Below are 17,915 nucleotides of genomic sequence, written 5' to 3'. Positions count from 1 at the left end.
GCCATTCTGCGCGGTGTGAGGTGGTACCTCATTGTAGTTTTGATTTGTATTTCTCTAATAATTAGTGATGTTGAGCATTATTCATGTGCCTATTGGCCATCTGTATGTCTTCTTTAGAGAAGTGTCTATTTAGGTCTTCTGCCCATTTTCTGATTGGGTTGTTTGTTTTTTTGTTATTGAGGGACACAAGGAATCCCTTTCCTCCATATCCTTGCCAGCATTTTTTACGCTTTGTCTTCTTGATAAGCCATTCTGACCTGTGTGACGTGATATCTCACTGAGGTTTTTGATTTGCATTTCCTTGATTATTAGTGATGTTGAACATCTTTTCATGTATCTGTTGGCCATTTTTAGGTCTTCTTTGAAAAAAAGGCCTTTACAGTTGCTCTGCCCATTTTTAAATCGAAATTTTTTTTTGTATTGGGTTGTATGAGTTCTTTATATATTTTGGATATTAACCCCTTATCAGATATATGGTTTACAAATATTTTCTCCCATTCTGTAGGTTGCCTTTTCATTTTGTTGTTGTCCTTTTGCTGCACAGATTTTTACTTTGTTATAGTTCCACTTACTTATTTTTGCCTTTGTTTCTTGTGCTTTTGGTGTCATATCCAAAATGTTGTTGCCAAGACCAATGTCAAGGAACTTTTCCTTGTTTTTTTCCCAAGAATTATATGGTTTCATCTCTTTTATGTAAGTCTTTAATCCATTTTGAGTAAATTTTTGTGAGTGGTATAGGATAGGGGTCCAGTTTCATTCTTCAGCATGTGGTTATCCAGTTTTCCCAACAAAATTTATTAACGAGACTAACCTTTCCCCACTGAGTATTCTTGTCAAGTATCAGTTCACAAAATATCTTCTTAATTATGAAAAGGTCAGATTAGTCATTCTTCCTCATCAAATCCTTCAGTAAAATTAACCAGGTTTGGCAGTTAGAGCTTAATCAAAAGCCATACGTTTAATGCCATTATTTCTTTTCTCTCTCTCTCTCTCCCTTTTTTTTTTTTTTTTTGGCTGTGCCATGTGGCTTGCAGAATCTTAATTCCCCAACCAGGGATCGACCCCGTGCTCCGTGGAAGCATAGAGTCCTAACCACCAGAAAGCCAGGGAATTCCCAAGGCCATTATTTTTATTTCTCAGAATTTGCCTTAAAAAAATTCAAGATGCAGTTAGAGATTAATTGCCAATGATACTCATTGCAGAGCTATTTACAATGGGATAAACTGGAACTATTCCAATGCCCCCAAATTAGGGTTTGACTAAATAATGATATTACCATACAACAGAAAATTCAGAAAATTAAGTAGTCCTTAAACATTCATTTTAGTGAGAGGTGAACACAGCTTATGTTAGGAGGATATAAAATTATATGTCCACGTAACATCTTCTTGGTATTAAAAATACCTACTCACAGGAAAAAAGCCTGGAAGAAAATAAACCAAAATATAGATAGCTAGGGGTAGTGTTATGTATGATTTAAATAAGCTTCACCATGCTTTTCTCTGTTTTCCGAGATTTCCCCACAGCATGCATTACTTTAATCAGAGGGAAAATATAAAAATGCAAAAGTCAGTTTTAACGGTGTGGTTCCTCCATTACTTGAGGAAGTGAAATTCATTTTGAGCAGGGAACAAAGCTTCAATTTACTGCAGGCCATTTAGCTGAGAACTGATCTCTATGTTGCAAATTTTGTGGCTGAGTCTTGGTCTTCAATTTGCTCAGCTGATCAGCAGCATCTAACACAGTAGATCGCTCCCTCCACCTTGGAATGAAATGAATGAAAGGACTTCCAGGATTCCCGATTTTCCTGTCTCACTGACTGTTCTTCAGCTGGTGTTGCCCAATTCTCCATCTTCCAGCCTCTTCACTGTGAAATGTTCCCAGACGTTCTCTTTACCTACATTCATTCCCTAGGTAACCTCAATCAGTTCTATAGATTCAATACCATAGATATAATGGCAATTCCCAAGCTTATATTTCTAGGTCCCTGAACTTCAGACTTCCATCCAACTGCCTGCTTGACACTTCCTTTGATCGTGTAATAGGCTACTTCTATGAATTGCATCCTTCCCCAAATTCATACATTGAAGTCTTAACCCCCAATGTGACTGTATTTGAAGACAGAGCTTGGGAGGGGGTGATAAAAGTTAAATGAGGTCATAAGGGTGGGTGGGACCCTAATTTGACAAAGCTGGTGCCCATATGTGAAGAAAAGACACCAGAGAGCTTGCCCTTCCCTCAGTCCCCACATGAGGACACAGCAAGAAGGTGGCCGTCTGTGAGCCAGGAAGAGAGCAGGACCTTCAACTTGGACTTCCAGCCTCCAGAATTGTGAGAAAATAAGTTTCGTTGTTCAAGTCACATCGTCTGTGGTGTTTTGTTATGGCACTCGAGCAGGCTAATATAGCCACTTGTATTCAATACGTCCAAGACCAGTGTTCAAATCCGTACCTTCCGAGGTGGGAGGAAGCGGCTTGGGAGCCCCTGGGAGAGGACGCTGCCGAGTCCCGGGAGCCGCCCACACAGATTATTTCCTTTAGGTGTTTCGAGGTCTGGGGAAAGGTGCAGCGCAGCAGGGACCCATATTTCCTGGAAGGACGGTGCGGATCTTGGCCAACGGTGAAATCGTGCAGGATGACGAACCCTGCGTGAGGACCACTACCCAACCTCGCAGTAGCACCCCTTAACAGAGACTTTGAGTGGGGGTCCTGGCCCTCACCAGCAGCAGGCTGGGTGCTGCTCAGTCCCCCTTATTAAAAAAAACAAACCAAAAACCTGTACCTTCCCTGAGGTACATCATTTTTGCAATTGCTCAGATCAGAAACATTGCAGTTTTCCTTTATTCCTCTCTCTCACCTTCCCTATCTAGTCAGTCAGCAAATCCTGTGCTATCTTCAAAATATATTCGGAATGCAGCCACTGTTCATCACCTTTACCCCAACACCCTAATAAAGCCAGTTATTTCTCAACTGGAGCGCTGCAGTAGCTGCCCTTGACCTTGTAAAGTCCATCTTCAACACAGCAGCTAGTGCAGAGTGATCCTTTAATACGAAATCAGGTTGTCATTTCTCTGCTCGAACCTCTCCAGTAGCTTCTCATTTCATAATAAAACCCAAAGTTTTTGCAATGACCTACACAGCTCTACGTTAGTTGTTCTCAGAGTTGAGCATCACAGTCTTCTGGAGGGCAGGATGGTTGCGCCTGCTTGCAGAATTTTATGACTTAGATATTTTGCGTTTGTGCCTTTCTGATCAGTTTTAACTAGTTTCCATATGATGTCGATGCAGCCAGGGGACCCCATTTTGAGACTCACTGCTCTCTACGTCCTGTACCGTCTCCCACCTCTTACAGCCATACTGCTCCCCCTCTCAGCTCCCCTTAAACGCCAAACCTGTGTCGGCCGGCCCCTAGACCCACACTGCTCCTTCCTGGTATTTACATAGGACATTATCTCACTTTCATGACCTTCTTCTCAAATAACACCCCTTCAGCGAGATATTCTGGGACAGCACTGCCTGTCATGCTGGGCTCTGTTTTATTTCTTCCTTAGAGCGCTTGACACATTCGTTTACGGCCCACGTCTCTCTGTTCCAAGAGGCCAACGCCTTCGCTCTGTTCACTGTCCTGCCCCAGGGGCTAAAACAACAGTGCCTGGACGATCGTAACAGGTACTGAAAAAATACTTCACTGACTAGGAGAAAAAACAGGGAGAAAGGGCCTGCCCCCGGGTACAGTCAGCTGACCTCTCAGCTGCAGGATCAGACACCTACGCCTCCCACGGGCGCCCAGAGGCGGGACTTCCTGTGCGGTGGCCGGAAGAACCTCCGGTGTGAACCGGAAGTCCCACAGAGAGCAGTCGCTGGGGTGCCTCGGCGGTACTGGCTGGTAGTTGCGGTCGCCGACATGGGCAAAAGGGACCGGGGGGACCGCGGTGAGACGTGGCGTGGGCGCGTTTCGGGGCTGCCTGCACCTGCCGTCCCTATCATCCTGTGTGGTAGCTGCTCAGGGTTTCTCGGCGGCGGTCGACCCCAGAGTCGCTCGCCGTCGTCTCCTACTGTCCCGACAGGCCGCTGGCCGGGGGTGCGACCCCTGACCTCCGGGCAGCCCTGCCCCCGGGCTGGGTGGGCAGCGTTTGAGGGAGAGGACGCCCGCGGCGCGCAGTGGCTCTGGGCTCGGGGTGCTTGGCGCTGGGGAAGTCCGGCTGCAGCCAGGTTCCCCCGACCTGCGGCTAGTCGGTGCGGGGGGAACCCAAGGCTCCTGCGGGGCTCACTTCTGTGTCCGTGTCCGTATCTGCAGAGAAGAAGAAGTCCAAGAAGCGGCACTACGAGGATGAGGAAGACGATGAAGACGACGCCCCTGGGAACGACTCTCAGGAAGCGGTTCCCTCGGCGGCCGGGAAGCAGGTGGATGAGTCCGGCACCAAAGTGGATGAGTATGGAGCCAAGGACTACAGGCTGCAGATGCCGCTGAAGGGCGACCACACCTCCAGGCCCCTCTGGGTGGTAAGCAAGCCCTCAGCCGGGGCCGGGCCCAAGAGTGGGTGCGGCCCAGATAGGAACGCGGGATGGGGAGCTTCGCTTCAGAGCCCACTGGCAGCGAGCTTTCATTTTCATAGGCAGTTTGGAACAGCCGAGGTAGCAGTGAGCCTGCTCGCACACATGTGCTGGCTAGACGTGGGCTTCCTTCCTCTCTAACCCCTCCTTTTGCTCCCCTTTCCCTCTCCAGTTCTGCCACGTGTTTGGAAACAACTTTTATCTAAAGAATAAATGGCATTTATTATGTAACATTTTAATTCCCCATTAAAAAAAAAAAAACTAATGAGACATACATTTGCTAGGCAGCTTTTTTGCTCAACTTGAAGCAATTAATGTTCTCCATTCATTTGAAATCTAGCCAGAAGGACAGCCAGTAAGGTGGGCTTTTCCTGTGAAGAATCGTGAGAGGCAGCTACTGACTTTAGAAACCTTTTCTTCTGTTCTCTCTACTCCTCGTATCCGATTAAAGTAGCGGGACCCACAGTTGGCCGAAGATGTGCTTACAGAAATATTCCTGGTGTTGGCTAGCTTTAGATCACTTTCTGGGCAGCTTATCCTTTCTAGATAATGATGTGGGAAAGAGTCTAATCGTCTCTGCAACTCATTAGTTTCCTTGTCCGTCGTGTCCATTTGGTGTTTCGCAGGCTCCTGATGGCCACGTCTTCTTAGAAGCCTTCTCTCCAGTTTACAAATATGCTCAAGACTTCCTGGTGGCTATTGCAGAGCCGGTGTGCCGACCAACCCACGTGCATGAGTACAAACTGACTGCCTACTCCCTGTACGCAGCTGTCAGCGTTGGGCTGCAAACTAGTGACATCACTGAGTACCTCAGGAAGCTCAGCAAGACGGGAGTCCCTGATGGAATTATTCAGTTTATTAAGGCAAGTGGGGGCTAAGGCTGGCTCTTTTGCCCTCCTTCTTAACGTAGTGATAGTGGGGACAGGTGCTGTACATTGTTACCCTGTAGCAGTCACGAAAATGCCATTCAGATCCAGTGTGGGGAGCATAGTAACCGATTACCCCAGCTGCTCCTCCTCTGGATCCAGCATCGTGTTTCGCTGAGGGCACACTTCCCACGAGCTGCTCTTAGCCAGTGGGTGCTCACACAGCGGGGTTACTAATTCAGGCCCATTCTGGCCCGGGTTATTTGGGAGTACAGCCCAAAGTGAACGGTGTTACGGACTGAATTGTGCCCCCTCCGGAATTCGTGTGTTGAGGACCTACCCCGTAATGTGATTGTATTTGGAGTAAGGATATAATTAAAGTTAAACGTGGTTATAAGAGTGAGGCCAATAGGATGAGTGTCCTTATAAGAAAAGACACCAGAAGGCTTGTGTGCTCTCTTTCTCTCTTCATTTGTACAAGGAAGAGGTAATGTGAGCATAGAGCAAGCAGGTAGCCCCCTAGAAGCTGGGAAGAGAACCTTCACTGGAAACGAAATGGCTGGCATCATGATCCTGGACTTCTAGAAATAAGTTTCTGTTGTTAAACAACTCAGTCTGTGGTGTTCTATATGGTAACCTGAGCAAGTTAGTACAGATGATAAACTCCATCTAAGTTTGAATACCTGCACGAGACCACTAGTCAACAACTTCCATTAGGAAAAGTCAAAAGGACTTCAAATTTTGAAGTGGATAGGGTTCTATGTGACGAGCACTTGAACCTGCTTGGGTTTGTTCTGAGAGATAGTGAATACCATTCAAAAGAGGTGCACAGTGGCTTTCGTTGTCCTCGGCTGATCTACAGGGAGTTGGATTCAGACCCCCCAGATCTGAAGTGGCAGAAGATGAGTGCCACAGGCATCCAGTACAGTAATGAAGCCAATCTCAGAGAAGCTGGCAGGAGCCCTGGAGAGAGTTCTCTTTTCTTCTGATGTGAAAGGGTGCCCTGGGAGAAGGGCTTGCACCTTGTAGCATGAGCCTATTTCAGTACCCTGGCTGTTCTCAGTCTTGGTTGGGAGCTGCCTGCGGGAATGTGAGTGTTGGTTAGTGCAGTGGTGGATGCAGAAGGGCAGCAGTGGAGGCGGCAGCAGCCTGAGATCTGAATTGTGACTTTTCGTGGCTACTGTATAATCTCTGCTGCATTCCATCCTAAAGATTTTTGGGAACCTGGAAGGATTTTCTACCATCAAGAGGCTTACATCTAGTTGGGGAGATAGGAACATTGGTGAGGAGGCCAGAGGCTTCACATTTAATTTACGCAGCACACAATTAGTGGACACATAACTCTACCAGCTTTGTGCTGGGAGCTGTGGTAGTACTGGTACAGTGAGATGAACTCCTGGATTAGGATGGGGCTCTGGGAATGGAGAAGAAAGGGAAAGGGAAAATGAAAGAAAGATTTTAAGCAGCATATTTTAGATTAAGGGACGTGCATCAGAATTAGCCAGGCAAGAGGAAGGTTTTGCCCTCAAAAAGTAGGAGCTAATAGAAAAGCTCAATTTAGGCAGATCTGCCCCCTTTAGGATTGCACATTGGATTTTCCTAAAGTAAAATGAACTCTTCGCTTGGTTGATAGGTACTAAGGTGTGCCCAGTAATGAACGTGTTCTGAGTGAGCTGCATATTGCTAATTTTGCCTGTATGGTGTTGTCACTTCTTGCAGTTATGTACTGTCAGCTATGGGAAAGTCAAGCTGGTCCTGAAGCACAACAGGTAAGGGGTTCTGTGACAGGCCTATCCAAGGCACGTTCACCCTCTGCATATCAGGTGGCAAGGAGCTAACACATGCGGACTGTCTGCTCTGCACTAACACCCACTCCCCCGAGTAAGGGGCTAAAAGGAATAAGTGAAGTGATGTGGCCAAAACCGGAAATTCATTCACTGACCACCGTATTCCCCTGAACAGTGGAGCTGGGGTTCAGATCCCTGCTAGTTTGTCTTCACAGTGGGGCTTTGCCTACAACCCTCGTGTGTTATGTCATGGCCAGTAGCTCATATCTCAGATTTGGCAAAGGGTTGGGGGAGAGTGAGCGTGGAGAGAGGCCTTAGGCCGCTGTCTCCAGACCATCTTATGAGTGAGCAGTGGAACCTTCTGAAAATGGTGTACTGGTCAGTAGGCACCTCCTTCCTCCCCTCTTACAGGTACTTCGTTGAAAGTTCTCACCCTGATGTCATCCAGCATCTTCTCCAGGATCCCATGATCCGGGAATGCCGCCTGAGGAACTCTGAGGGGGAGGCCACCGAGCTCATCACAGAGACTTTCACCAGCAAATCTGCCGTATGTGGCCTCCTGGGTCACCCCTGGGGGTGGACGCACTTAGGATTTTAGTTCTCTCAGGTGCTGTTAGTCCAGCATTTGCAGTCTGGTAGTCCTTGTTTTCTTGCAGCTTTGTTGCTTGGTAACAGTAGGGTTAAGTGTTTTGTGCAAGTCCAGATCCTGCCTTTCTCTTTCAGATCGCTAAGAGTGCTGAAGGCAGCGGTGGGCCGTCCACTTCCCGGGTGACAGATCCACAGGGTAAATCTGACATCCCTACGGACCTGTTTGACTTTTATGAACAAATGGACAAGGATGAGGAGGAAGAAGAAGAGACACAGACCGTATCTTTTGAAGTCAAGCAGGTTAGTGAACGTACCCCTCCTGGTTGCTTCTCTAAGCCGGTGTCAGAAGCTGGTTCAGCCCTTCCTGGACTGTCTGTAGCCTGTGTGAGAGGAAGGAATCCCCATCTGTCCCCAAATTTTGGTGCCCGTGCACTGCAGCACCATTCTTCCTGATGGACTTAGATCTCAGTGTCCTGTTCTTCAGGCTGGTGGGTCAGTGTTCACAGGTTCCTGGGGAGATGTGAGAAACAGTGCCTGGCGGGCATTTTTGGTGGTTGATTGGATTTAATTTTGTCCATGTCCTTAGTTTGGGGCCCTTAGTCTATGCTTTAAACCGGCTGTCATCAAGCAAGATCTGAAATTTAAAAGTCTAGCTAACCTTTTTCTTTTTTTTCTTTAAATCATTAGGCTCCTTAGAATGTGTGCTGTTTGTGAGCACACTTTGGAGTTAACAAGATTGTAAAACCTTCATGCTCACTTTCCAGGAAATGATTGAGGAACTCCAGAAACGTTGCATCCACCTGGAGTACCCTCTGTTGGCAGAATACGACTTCCGGAATGATTCTGTCAACCCTGACATCAACATTGACCTGAAACCCACAGCTGTCCTTAGACCTTATCAGGAGAAGAGCTTGCGGAAGATGTTCGGGAATGGGCGCGCACGTTCCGGGGTCATCGTCCTTCCTTGTGGTGAGTGGCGCCTGAGTGAAGAAGATGGCTAGGCCGCTCTGTCCGGACCTGCCGTACACCCTCCCTGAGGGCCTTTCTCTAAATCCCACCTGGTCAGGGAACAGCCAGTGTCACAGGGCTCCCTGATTCATGACTTGACAAATACTTGCGTGCTTGCTCTGTGCAGGGCCCTGACCTCCACGCTGGGCATGTAATGGTGGATAGAACAACACTCCTGACCTCATGGAGCTCATTGTGGTGGGGGAGCTCAGACAGTAAACCAATCAGCTAGGCAGTGTGTAAAGTCTTGGGCAGTGAGGAAGGGTGGTGCTGTGGGAAAGGGCTGGTTTACATCCTGGGGTTAGAGTTCCTCACAGTCAGTCTTGTAAGTTATGTGTATTTGGAGGCTCCCTAGCACAGAAACTTTGTTTGGTCCTGTACTGCTTATTACAGTGTGCACTTCCAAGAAGGGGCTGTGGCAGCCCCCTTGGCGCCCGTCTAATGTCATTTGTCCTAAGTCGTGTCAGGTCTGGCCTGGGTTCTTGGCCAGAGGTCACAGTAGACTCAGCTGGTGGCCTACCCCACACTCAAGAAGGCAGACCCTCTGGGGGAGGGGCAGGCACCTTCAGTTTTTTTTTTTTTTTTTTTTTCTTAAAGCCTCATGGGTTATTTTGATGCACACCCCTGGTCAAGGAAGAATTGCTGTTTCAAGGAATAGCTTGACTTTTAATCTTGATGTTCACGTGGTAGGTGGTAGTAAACTCAGAAGCCCCTGGAGTTTCACCTTCCTCTGTCTTTGCCAGTAGCAGCGTACGTACCGCATTCCCCAGTGCTCAGCCCAGTTTGTTGCGTCATCATGGTAGCCGTCTTTTACTGAGTCCCTCCTGGGGTAGTCTGGGTGTTGGGCACACTGTACCCCAGCAGCACCGCTGTCCCAGGGCCTTGGGCGACTTACCACTCAGCTTTAGTTTTCCCGTGTTTAAAATGGCAGTAATAGGAGTGTCTCTTACCTATGGTTTATTTTGACAAATGTTGTTTTTCAACATTTAAATGAGATGCGTGTACAGTGCTTTAATAGGGCCTGGCACTTGTGTCTTTTAATTCTCATGTTTGTGTGTGGAGTGTGCGTGCCTCCTTTTTCTAAAGAAGGAAACAGGTTTGGAGCAGTAAGCACCTCAACAGTGTCAGCCCTGAGGATCGTTACAAATGATCTTGGCCAGCTTGGTGGGCTGACAAGTCCTCCTGTCTGTCCCTATGCCTCATTTCATCCCGGCCTCGCGTAGGACTGCCCTTTGGTTTCTCGTAGGTGCTGGGAAGTCCCTGGTTGGCGTGACAGCTGCGTGCACAGTCAGAAAGCGCTGCCTGGTGCTGGGCAACTCAGCTGTGTCTGTGGAGCAGTGGAAAGCCCAGTTCAAGATGTGGTCCACCATCGACGACAGCCAGATCTGCCGCTTTACCTCCGACGCCAAGGACAAGCCCATAGGCTGCTCCATTGCCATCAGCACCTACTCCATGCTGGGCCACACCACCAAAAGGTCCTGGGAGGCCGAGCGGGTGATGGAGTGGCTCAAAACTCAGGAGTGGGGCCTCATGATCCTGGACGAAGTACACACCATACCAGGTAAGCCGGCTGAGAGCTGGGATGCCCACTCATCGTATAGACAGATTGATTTCCAGTTCTTGGGTTGAGGGAGGGACTGCTGTGTAGTACATCCATCTTGCTAGAGTGACTTGCTAGGTGAATCTTTGAGATAAGTTATGAGCATGGGTGGGGTGGGTGTACACACTGGCAGCTTCCTTAATCACTGGCCCAGAGTAGTCATCTAGAAAGTGAATTTTTCTTCCATCCTCCCTCTCAGCTATTGCACTTCAGCTTACCCTTAACCCATTTTTTTTCTTTACGGTCCTGCAGAAACTAGACTGGGGCACAAAAAAGTCCTTGCGATATTTGTTTTATTTGAGGACTGAAGTATTGTTCCTTAATATGTTATAGAGGTCCAAGTATTGCAGGCAGTCCTTTTAAACAGCCATACTGACATAATTTATAAGCCGTTAAATCTACCCAGCGTTGAGTATACGATTCAGGATTTTTAGTAAAACGGAGTTTGTGCGACCGTCACCGTGACCCAGTTTTAGAACATCGTCCTCCTACTCACTTGCCATCAGTGTTTCCATCCGTAGCTGTAGGCAGTCACTGAATTGCTTTCTGTTTCTAGAGACGTGCCTTTTCTGGAAATATATTCACAGAATCACATGATATGTATTTTCTTTTATCTGACTTCTTTCACTTCACACAGTGGTTTACCCACGTTGTAATACGTACTGATGCTGTGTTCCTTTTATTACTGGATAGCATTCCAGGCAAACCTTTCTTGATAAAACAAGTTAATGGGTAGTCCTGATCAATTAAGAAGTGTAAATTAGAGATTACTCTGAAGTAAATGGAATCAGAGGCATTTTCACATAGAGTATTCAAAACATTGTCAAAAGGGCCTTTCTATCTGTTTTTTTCTGTGTAATGAGAGCTCCTCCAACACCTCTAGATGTCTGAAAACACCGAGGGATGTTCACAGCAAGCCAGGTAGGGATGAGAGGGGTCTCTCGGGTAGAAGGAAGCAGTCCTGATTGGGGAAGTAGTAATTGCATGGCCTGACAATACTGTAGCCCTCCGGCTGGAGGGGAACGTGGAGGAGAGCAGTCAAAGCTGAGGTCGGAGAGGTGTCGGAGCCAATTCTGGAGGACCTGAAGGAGGTCTTTGGCTTGCACTCTGGGTGAGAAGCCATTTGAGGGATTTGAGCCGAGGGTGACATTATCTGACTTAATGTTATAAAAATATCACCCTGGCTGCTGTGCTGAGAAGAGACTGCAGGAAGCAAGAGTGGAGAGCAGCTAAGTAGGTTAGTTGGTGGAATCCCAACATGAGGCTTGGACCAGTAAGAATAAAGGTAAACTGATTCTGGTTATGTTGAGAAGGTTAAGTGGGCTGGTTAGATGTGGTTCTGAAAGAAAGAGAAATCAAGGATGACTGTCAGCTTTTGGCTTGAGCCATCAGAAGGGTGGAGTGGATGTTGAGATGGGGAAGACTCTAGAAGGAGCAGGTTTGGAGAGATAAGACCGGGAGTTAGGCTTTAGACATGTTAATTTGATTGCTGTTACAGTCAGGCAAAGGCAGAAATGTTAGAAAACAGGCAAAAGAGATGAATAGATTTTCACTCAAGAGAGTGTACAGATGCCAATAAGCATTTGAAAGATGTTCTGCAGCATTGGTCCCCAGGGAAATGCAGGTTAAAGCCACGATGAGATGCCACTACAGACCTATTAGAGTGACTAAAATAAAAAATATTGACAGTACCAAGTACTGACAAGAGTGCACATCAACTGGAACTGTCATACGTGGCCAGAGGACTTGCAAAATGTACAGTCACTCTGGGGAGGTTTGGCAGTTTATTAGAAAACTACCATATAGACCCAGCAGTCCCACCCTGGGCATCTCTCCTAGAGAAATGAAAACTTAGGTTCACACAAAAACCTGTGCATGAATGTTTATAGCAGCAGCTCTGGTCGTAATCTCCGAAACCTAGAAAGCAGCGGAAATGCCTGTCAGTGAGTGGCTGGATGGACCAGCCATTGAAGCTGGCACCTCAACCGCTGGGACGCTCCGTGACAAGCAGTCTCAGAGGCTTCGTGCTGAGTGAAATCGGCCAGTCCCAGGAGCTTACAGAGTGTGTGATGCCTTTGGTAGGACATTCTTGAAAAGACAAAACTGTAGTGACGGAGAACGGATCGGTGGGTGCCGGGGTGGGGCGGGGAGGGTACGACTGTACAGGGAGAGCACGAGGCAGCTTTGGGGGTCGTGGATTGGTTCGTCTCCGGAGTATGATTATGGTGGTGGTTACGCGAGTCTGCACACGTGTTAACATGTGTAGAACCACTCTCACCCCCCCACCCTCAGAAGAAGTTCAGTTTACTGTGTGATATTTAAAAACTAAACCAAGAGGAAAAAAAAACTTTAAAGAGAGGGTGGATATTGGGTCTGATTGGATTGGGAATTGGTGATCTAGAGAAACGTCTTTTATAAACGACTTTGGAATTGCTTTGTAGCAGTTTAGTTGAAGGCTGTGTTTGAAGCGTGGGGAGGTTTGAGGCCTTCTGCCGGAGGATATATTTAGCATACGTTGATGTTCCTCTTTAACTTGGGCCCCGGGTCTCAGAGGGTGGCAGCCAGGCTTGGGGTTGGTTATCTGGTGATGAGGATATAGACGTGTACCCCACACGGTTCACCAGGTGTGTCTGTCTCTCCTCTGGTTCATTGGAGCAGTTTGCCTCTGTTTAGGTAGAAGAGTGAAACCAAACTGCTCTAAAGGATTTTGCGTTCAGGCCTTATAAGCCCTATGGCCATGCTCACTGGGCCAGAGAGCAGATGTTAAATAGGGAATTCTAGCGAATCAGAGTAAGATTCTACCATAAACATTTACCACTTGGACTAGGTAGAATGGTAAATCTTTGAGATTTATCTCAGAAGATAAAGATTGTTGTGTTCTTTTATAGATCTTCCAAAATGAGCCCTATTAAGTCATTATATTAATAAGAAATTCTTATTACAGTACTTGCATATATTAAGTGTTTCCTGCATGCAAGGCACTGTGCCACTTTCATTATTTTAACAAGTATTTATTGAGAACCCATTAAGTACCAGGCACTCTGCTTGGCACTGGAGGCAAAGTGGGAGAGACTGTCAGAGAATCACGCAAATAAATGTCAAATGACAACCGTGACATAATGTCCGGTGAAACAAGCCGCACACACAAAGTACGTACTGTGATCCCATTTACATGAACTTCAGGCCGGAGGCAGACCTCCTGTCTGATGACTGAATTTGGATCGGGGTTCCCTTGAGGGAGAGTGCTGGTGTTGACTAGAGGGGTCAGAGGCAAGACTCCTGGGTGCTGAGAATGCTCCCACCCTCATCTGGGTGGTTCCACAGGTACGTAACGTACCTGTGTAAAAATTCATGGAGCCGTGCACGTCATTGTACATGAGCTCTTCCCCTGTGACAGCTGTTATGGCTGTGAGAGAACACAGCGGTGGGACGTGACTCGTTTGCAGGGCCGATGCCTCGGGGAAGGCTTGTTTCTGGATGCAGAGTGTTCAGGCAGGGTCCCCGCGTTGTGCTCCCCTCGGGTTGATGCAGTCCCCGGGCCGCCCCAGTGCTGCCTCCCTGGAGCCCACAGTAGCTTGGGGTCTCCACTGCCTTGGCTGCCATGTCCTTCTGATGTGGGGAACCTGGTCTGGGGTCCTTGGCTGCCCTTTTTTGGAGCCGGCACAGTCCTTGGACATAAGCCTGACCCTGGGTTTTTGTTTGTTTGTTTTCCAGGGGTCTGTGCAAGCAGTGTTAGGCTTCAGTGTGTGAAACCGTGAGACCTGGGCACTTACTGGGGTTAGACAGCCCTTTGTTATTTTACTGTTCTTATGTTTTTGGTTTGCATTTTGGTGACGTCTGCCCTTCTTTCCCTTGGATTGTTAGGTCTATTTCTTTTTTTTTTTTTTTTTTAATCTGGCCGTGCCACGGCGGCTTGTGGATCTTAGTTCCCTGACCAGGGATTGAACCCCGGCCCTTGGCCGTGAAAGCATGGGGTCCTAACCACTGGACAGCCAGGGAATTCCCAGGTCTGTTTCTGAAGTATCCCTAACCTTGCCTTTAATTGGATATAAGATAAGCATGACTTCAACATTTTTACTTTCCTTCATAGTGTTAGAGTTTTTAAAAGGTGAGCCTGTGAAAACCCGTAAATTGAGTTTTAAAAATGAATATCTTGTACCCTTTTAGTGTTTATTTAATTTAATTTGATACCTCAGAAAGAATGATAACATTCAAGCGAAAGGAAGGCAAAGGACGTTGCCGGTTGACCAGAATGAATGTAATTGGAAGAGTGCAGAGAAGGACGTTTCCTAAGGTGGGAGAGGTGCCTGGGGTTTCATCTCTCCCTCGTTTCTTCCTGGTTTCTGGGAGGGTGGCGGGAAGTGGAGCTCCTTTCATTCCTCTGGTCCTCCAGATACCCAACCATCTTCCTGGTAACCGAGGTACAGGCGTCAGGGTGAACAAATTCCTTGCGTGATTCAGAGCTCAGTGGCATTTTAAGTGTGGCTCATGTTTCAGATTGCCGTTTGTGCCCCTGATAGCCGAGCTGTGGTGAGGGGAGTGCTGGGGCTCCCTAGCCTGGGGCTTCCTCCAGGTCATCTCCCCCTCTTGTTCTCCTTTTCACCCTTCTTTTGGACAGGTCTGAAAGTGGAGATTAAGCATTCGCACCTAATCATTCTTGTCTAGAGCCAGGTCCCTGTGATCCAGAAGCCCGGGGGTCAGCCGTGCAGTGTCCCGGGCCAGTATTAGGTCGAGGCTGTCTTTGGTACTTTGAGCATTTACAAAAGTGACAGCGTGAATGCGCCGATTGTTTCCCCAGCCAAGATGTTCCGACGGGTGCTCACCATCGTGCAGGCCCACTGCAAACTGGGCTTGACCGCAACCCTCGTCCGGGAAGATGACAAAATTGTCGACTTAAATTTTCTGATTGGGCCCAAGCTCTATGAAGCCAACTGGATGGAGCTGCAGAACAACGGCTACATCGCCAAAGTCCAGTGCGCGGAGGTAGCTGTCCCCTTCCTGGCACGGTCCCTGGGGGAGGGAAGTGGATCAGGTCGATTCCTCGTGGGCAGATACACAGGTCAGGACCTGAGCAAAAGCGCTGCTGCCTCGTGCAGTACCCGCAGCCCCCCGTGGGGTGGGCAGTCTCCCGCGATTTCACAGATGCGCGAAACAGAATCACTTGTCCACGGGCAACACAGGAAGTGGTCAGGTCAGGAGGCTAATCCAGGCTGGCGCGGCTTTTCGTCCTCCTTTCTGGGAGTGAGCACCTCAGGGTACTCCTGCCCACCCTCACGCGGGAGGGATTCTTGCTGGTCCCGCGTGGGCAGCCCACAGGCCACCCCTGGTACCAAAGCCTGTTGGTTTTGATGCCCCCAGAAGGCACACGTGGCCTTGATTATTTTATTTCTAAGAACCCATTTTCCCCATATTCTGTGATGAATACCTGCACAGGTATGTGTTTAAAATACATGTTCAAAGAAAGGTAAGTCCTCTCAGAAGGAACAGCAACAGAAATCCTTTCTGGCACCTTAAAATGACTGTCGCTCAGTGGACAGAGTAGGGTGGGCTGTGTCCTCAGAGGGCAGACATGGGCCTGTCGGGTGAAGGTGAGTGTGAGGAAGCTGTGCAGGCGGACTTGCTCTGTCGAGAAGCTTCCGTACCCTTCGGTTACATCTTCGTAATCAGCCCCCACCTTGCACGCAGCGTTGCCAGGGTAACCGCTGTCGTGGAGCTTAGGTTTGTCGTCTTTTTGCTTTTCTTTATTATTGTACTTCCTATGTATAAATCCCTAAACGTTCATTGTTTAGCTTTGCCTTTTAAAAAAATCTTTATGTATATGCAAATAGAATCAGGTTATATGTGTTCTTGTATGACTTCTGTCTTTTGCTTAGTATTTTTTTCTTTGCATAATGCATTTTTTTAACGATACATATAGCTGTAGTTTATTCCTTTTAATTCCTTGGTAGTATTCCATTGGACAAATATACCACAGTTTGATAGCTAATGGACTATTACACAGAAGTAAAAATAAACTCTTTTCTAACGTCGACAGATGTTTGGGTTGCTAAGCTGTTTTTTTTCACAACCTTGTCGAGGTGTAGTTTATGTTCCATAACATTCACCTGTTGTGAGTAAGTAGTGTGGTTTATAACGTTTGTGATTTTAGTAAATGTAAAGAGTTGTGCAGCTATGCCCCCAATCCAGTTTTAGGGCATTTCCCGCATCCGCGAAAGTCCCCTTGTGCCCGTCAGCAAGGCCCTGCTTCTAGTCCCAGCCCTAGGCGGGCACTGGCTCTAAATTTGGAGCTTGGTTTTTTTGTTGTTATGACAGTATTGCTGCGTGTATGTTTTGTCCCTGTTTCCTGTGTCAGACGTTTTCTAAAGCAGTGTTCGCACGGGACTGTGACCACGTAGTAGATGGTGACATCACTTCGGTGCGTCATCACCAGGATAAAATAGAGTCTGCCAGAATGCATCATATGTATTAAAGGTATATATTGTTTCCTGAGACTGTGTTGGTGTGTGGGAATGTTTGGTTTATGACATAAACTGGCCCAAGGTTGAAGGCCACTGCTCTGGCAGGTGCACCTAGAAGTCGCATTGCTGGGTCAGAGGCTCTCCGGATGCTCACTTCACTAGTCACGTGGAAAACTCTGTTTCCCAAAGTGGTTGCACCAGTTAACGCTCTCGTCCAGGGTGAGTGAGCTAGCTCCACATCTCCGGCACCTAATATGGAAATGTCTTCTTTTAATTTTTGCAGACCTGATAAGTGTGAAATGGTATCTTTTTATGGTCTTAGTTTGTGTTTTCCTGTTTACTGATGACGTTGAGTATCTTTTCATACGTTCATTGGCCACTTGTGTTTCATATTCTGGGAAATGCATGATTTTAAAGATTTTACTGTGAAAAAAGAATTGCTTTGGTTATGAAGAGCTAGAAATTCTAAAGGGGTCATAATAGGATATGTCCCAGAGAGAATCAGAAAAGGTAATGACAGCAAAACTTAGATTTGAGCTCAGCACAGAGTTTGACACATAGCCATGTCAGCTAATTCTGCAGTGGTGGCAGCACGAAGAAGTGGTCTGTGACGATCACACAGAAGTGGCGCTGGTCGCAAGCAAAAGCTCAGTCTGCCAGTGTAGGCTATGGCTTGTTCCAGTGCAGAGCTGCTGGAGGGTCGTTTTTGTCTGTACACAGCCTTGAGACCTTTAGTCATGGCACTTCAGTGTACTTGCCCGAGATTCCTTTAGTTCGTCAACAGCCAAGCACAGGGCTTAGCAGAGAGGAGGCCCTCAGGAATGTTACTGTCATTCTTATTTGGATGCTCAAATTGTCTCAGATGTGACCAGTGGGACTACTTTCAAGCTAGTTTCTATGACCGTTTGACATGTTCCCATCAGACTTTGAGCACTTCCTTGCTTTCTGGCACAGTAAGATATTTCCGGCTCATCTGGTACTTTCCCTGCCCTGGCCCTGGAATCAGCCATTTCTCCGTGGAGCCCTTTTAGCAGAGAATGTAATTTAAAGCCAAG

At 47.5% G+C, this 17,915-nt stretch overlaps 1 protein-coding gene across 1 annotated transcript in view; it reads left to right on the top strand.

The window, feature by feature from the left end:
• Positions 1–3,840: 3,840 nt before the first annotated feature.
• The window catches only part of ERCC3 (ERCC excision repair 3, TFIIH core complex helicase subunit), a 37,304-nt gene continuing 23,229 nt past the window's right edge, over positions 3,841–17,915 (top strand). Inside the window, exons 1-9 of the mRNA XM_068545299.1 lie at positions 3,841–3,931; positions 4,297–4,502; positions 5,180–5,416; positions 7,139–7,188; positions 7,618–7,753; positions 7,930–8,094; positions 8,559–8,763; positions 10,049–10,363; positions 15,201–15,385. Of these exons, the coding sequence (XP_068401400.1) occupies positions 3,904–3,931; positions 4,297–4,502; positions 5,180–5,416; positions 7,139–7,188; positions 7,618–7,753; positions 7,930–8,094; positions 8,559–8,763; positions 10,049–10,363; positions 15,201–15,385 (1,527 nt within the window). The 5' untranslated portion in view covers positions 3,841–3,903. The remainder of the gene's footprint in view (positions 3,932–4,296; positions 4,503–5,179; positions 5,417–7,138; positions 7,189–7,617; positions 7,754–7,929; positions 8,095–8,558; positions 8,764–10,048; positions 10,364–15,200; positions 15,386–17,915) is intronic.

This window comes from Eschrichtius robustus, chromosome 5, assembly GCF_028021215.1.
Source record: "Eschrichtius robustus isolate mEscRob2 chromosome 5, mEscRob2.pri, whole genome shotgun sequence".
NCBI lineage: Eukaryota > Metazoa > Chordata > Mammalia > Artiodactyla > Eschrichtiidae > Eschrichtius > Eschrichtius robustus.
Note: the sequence above shows the minus strand (reverse complement) of the source record. Positions and strands in the feature narration are given on the sequence as shown.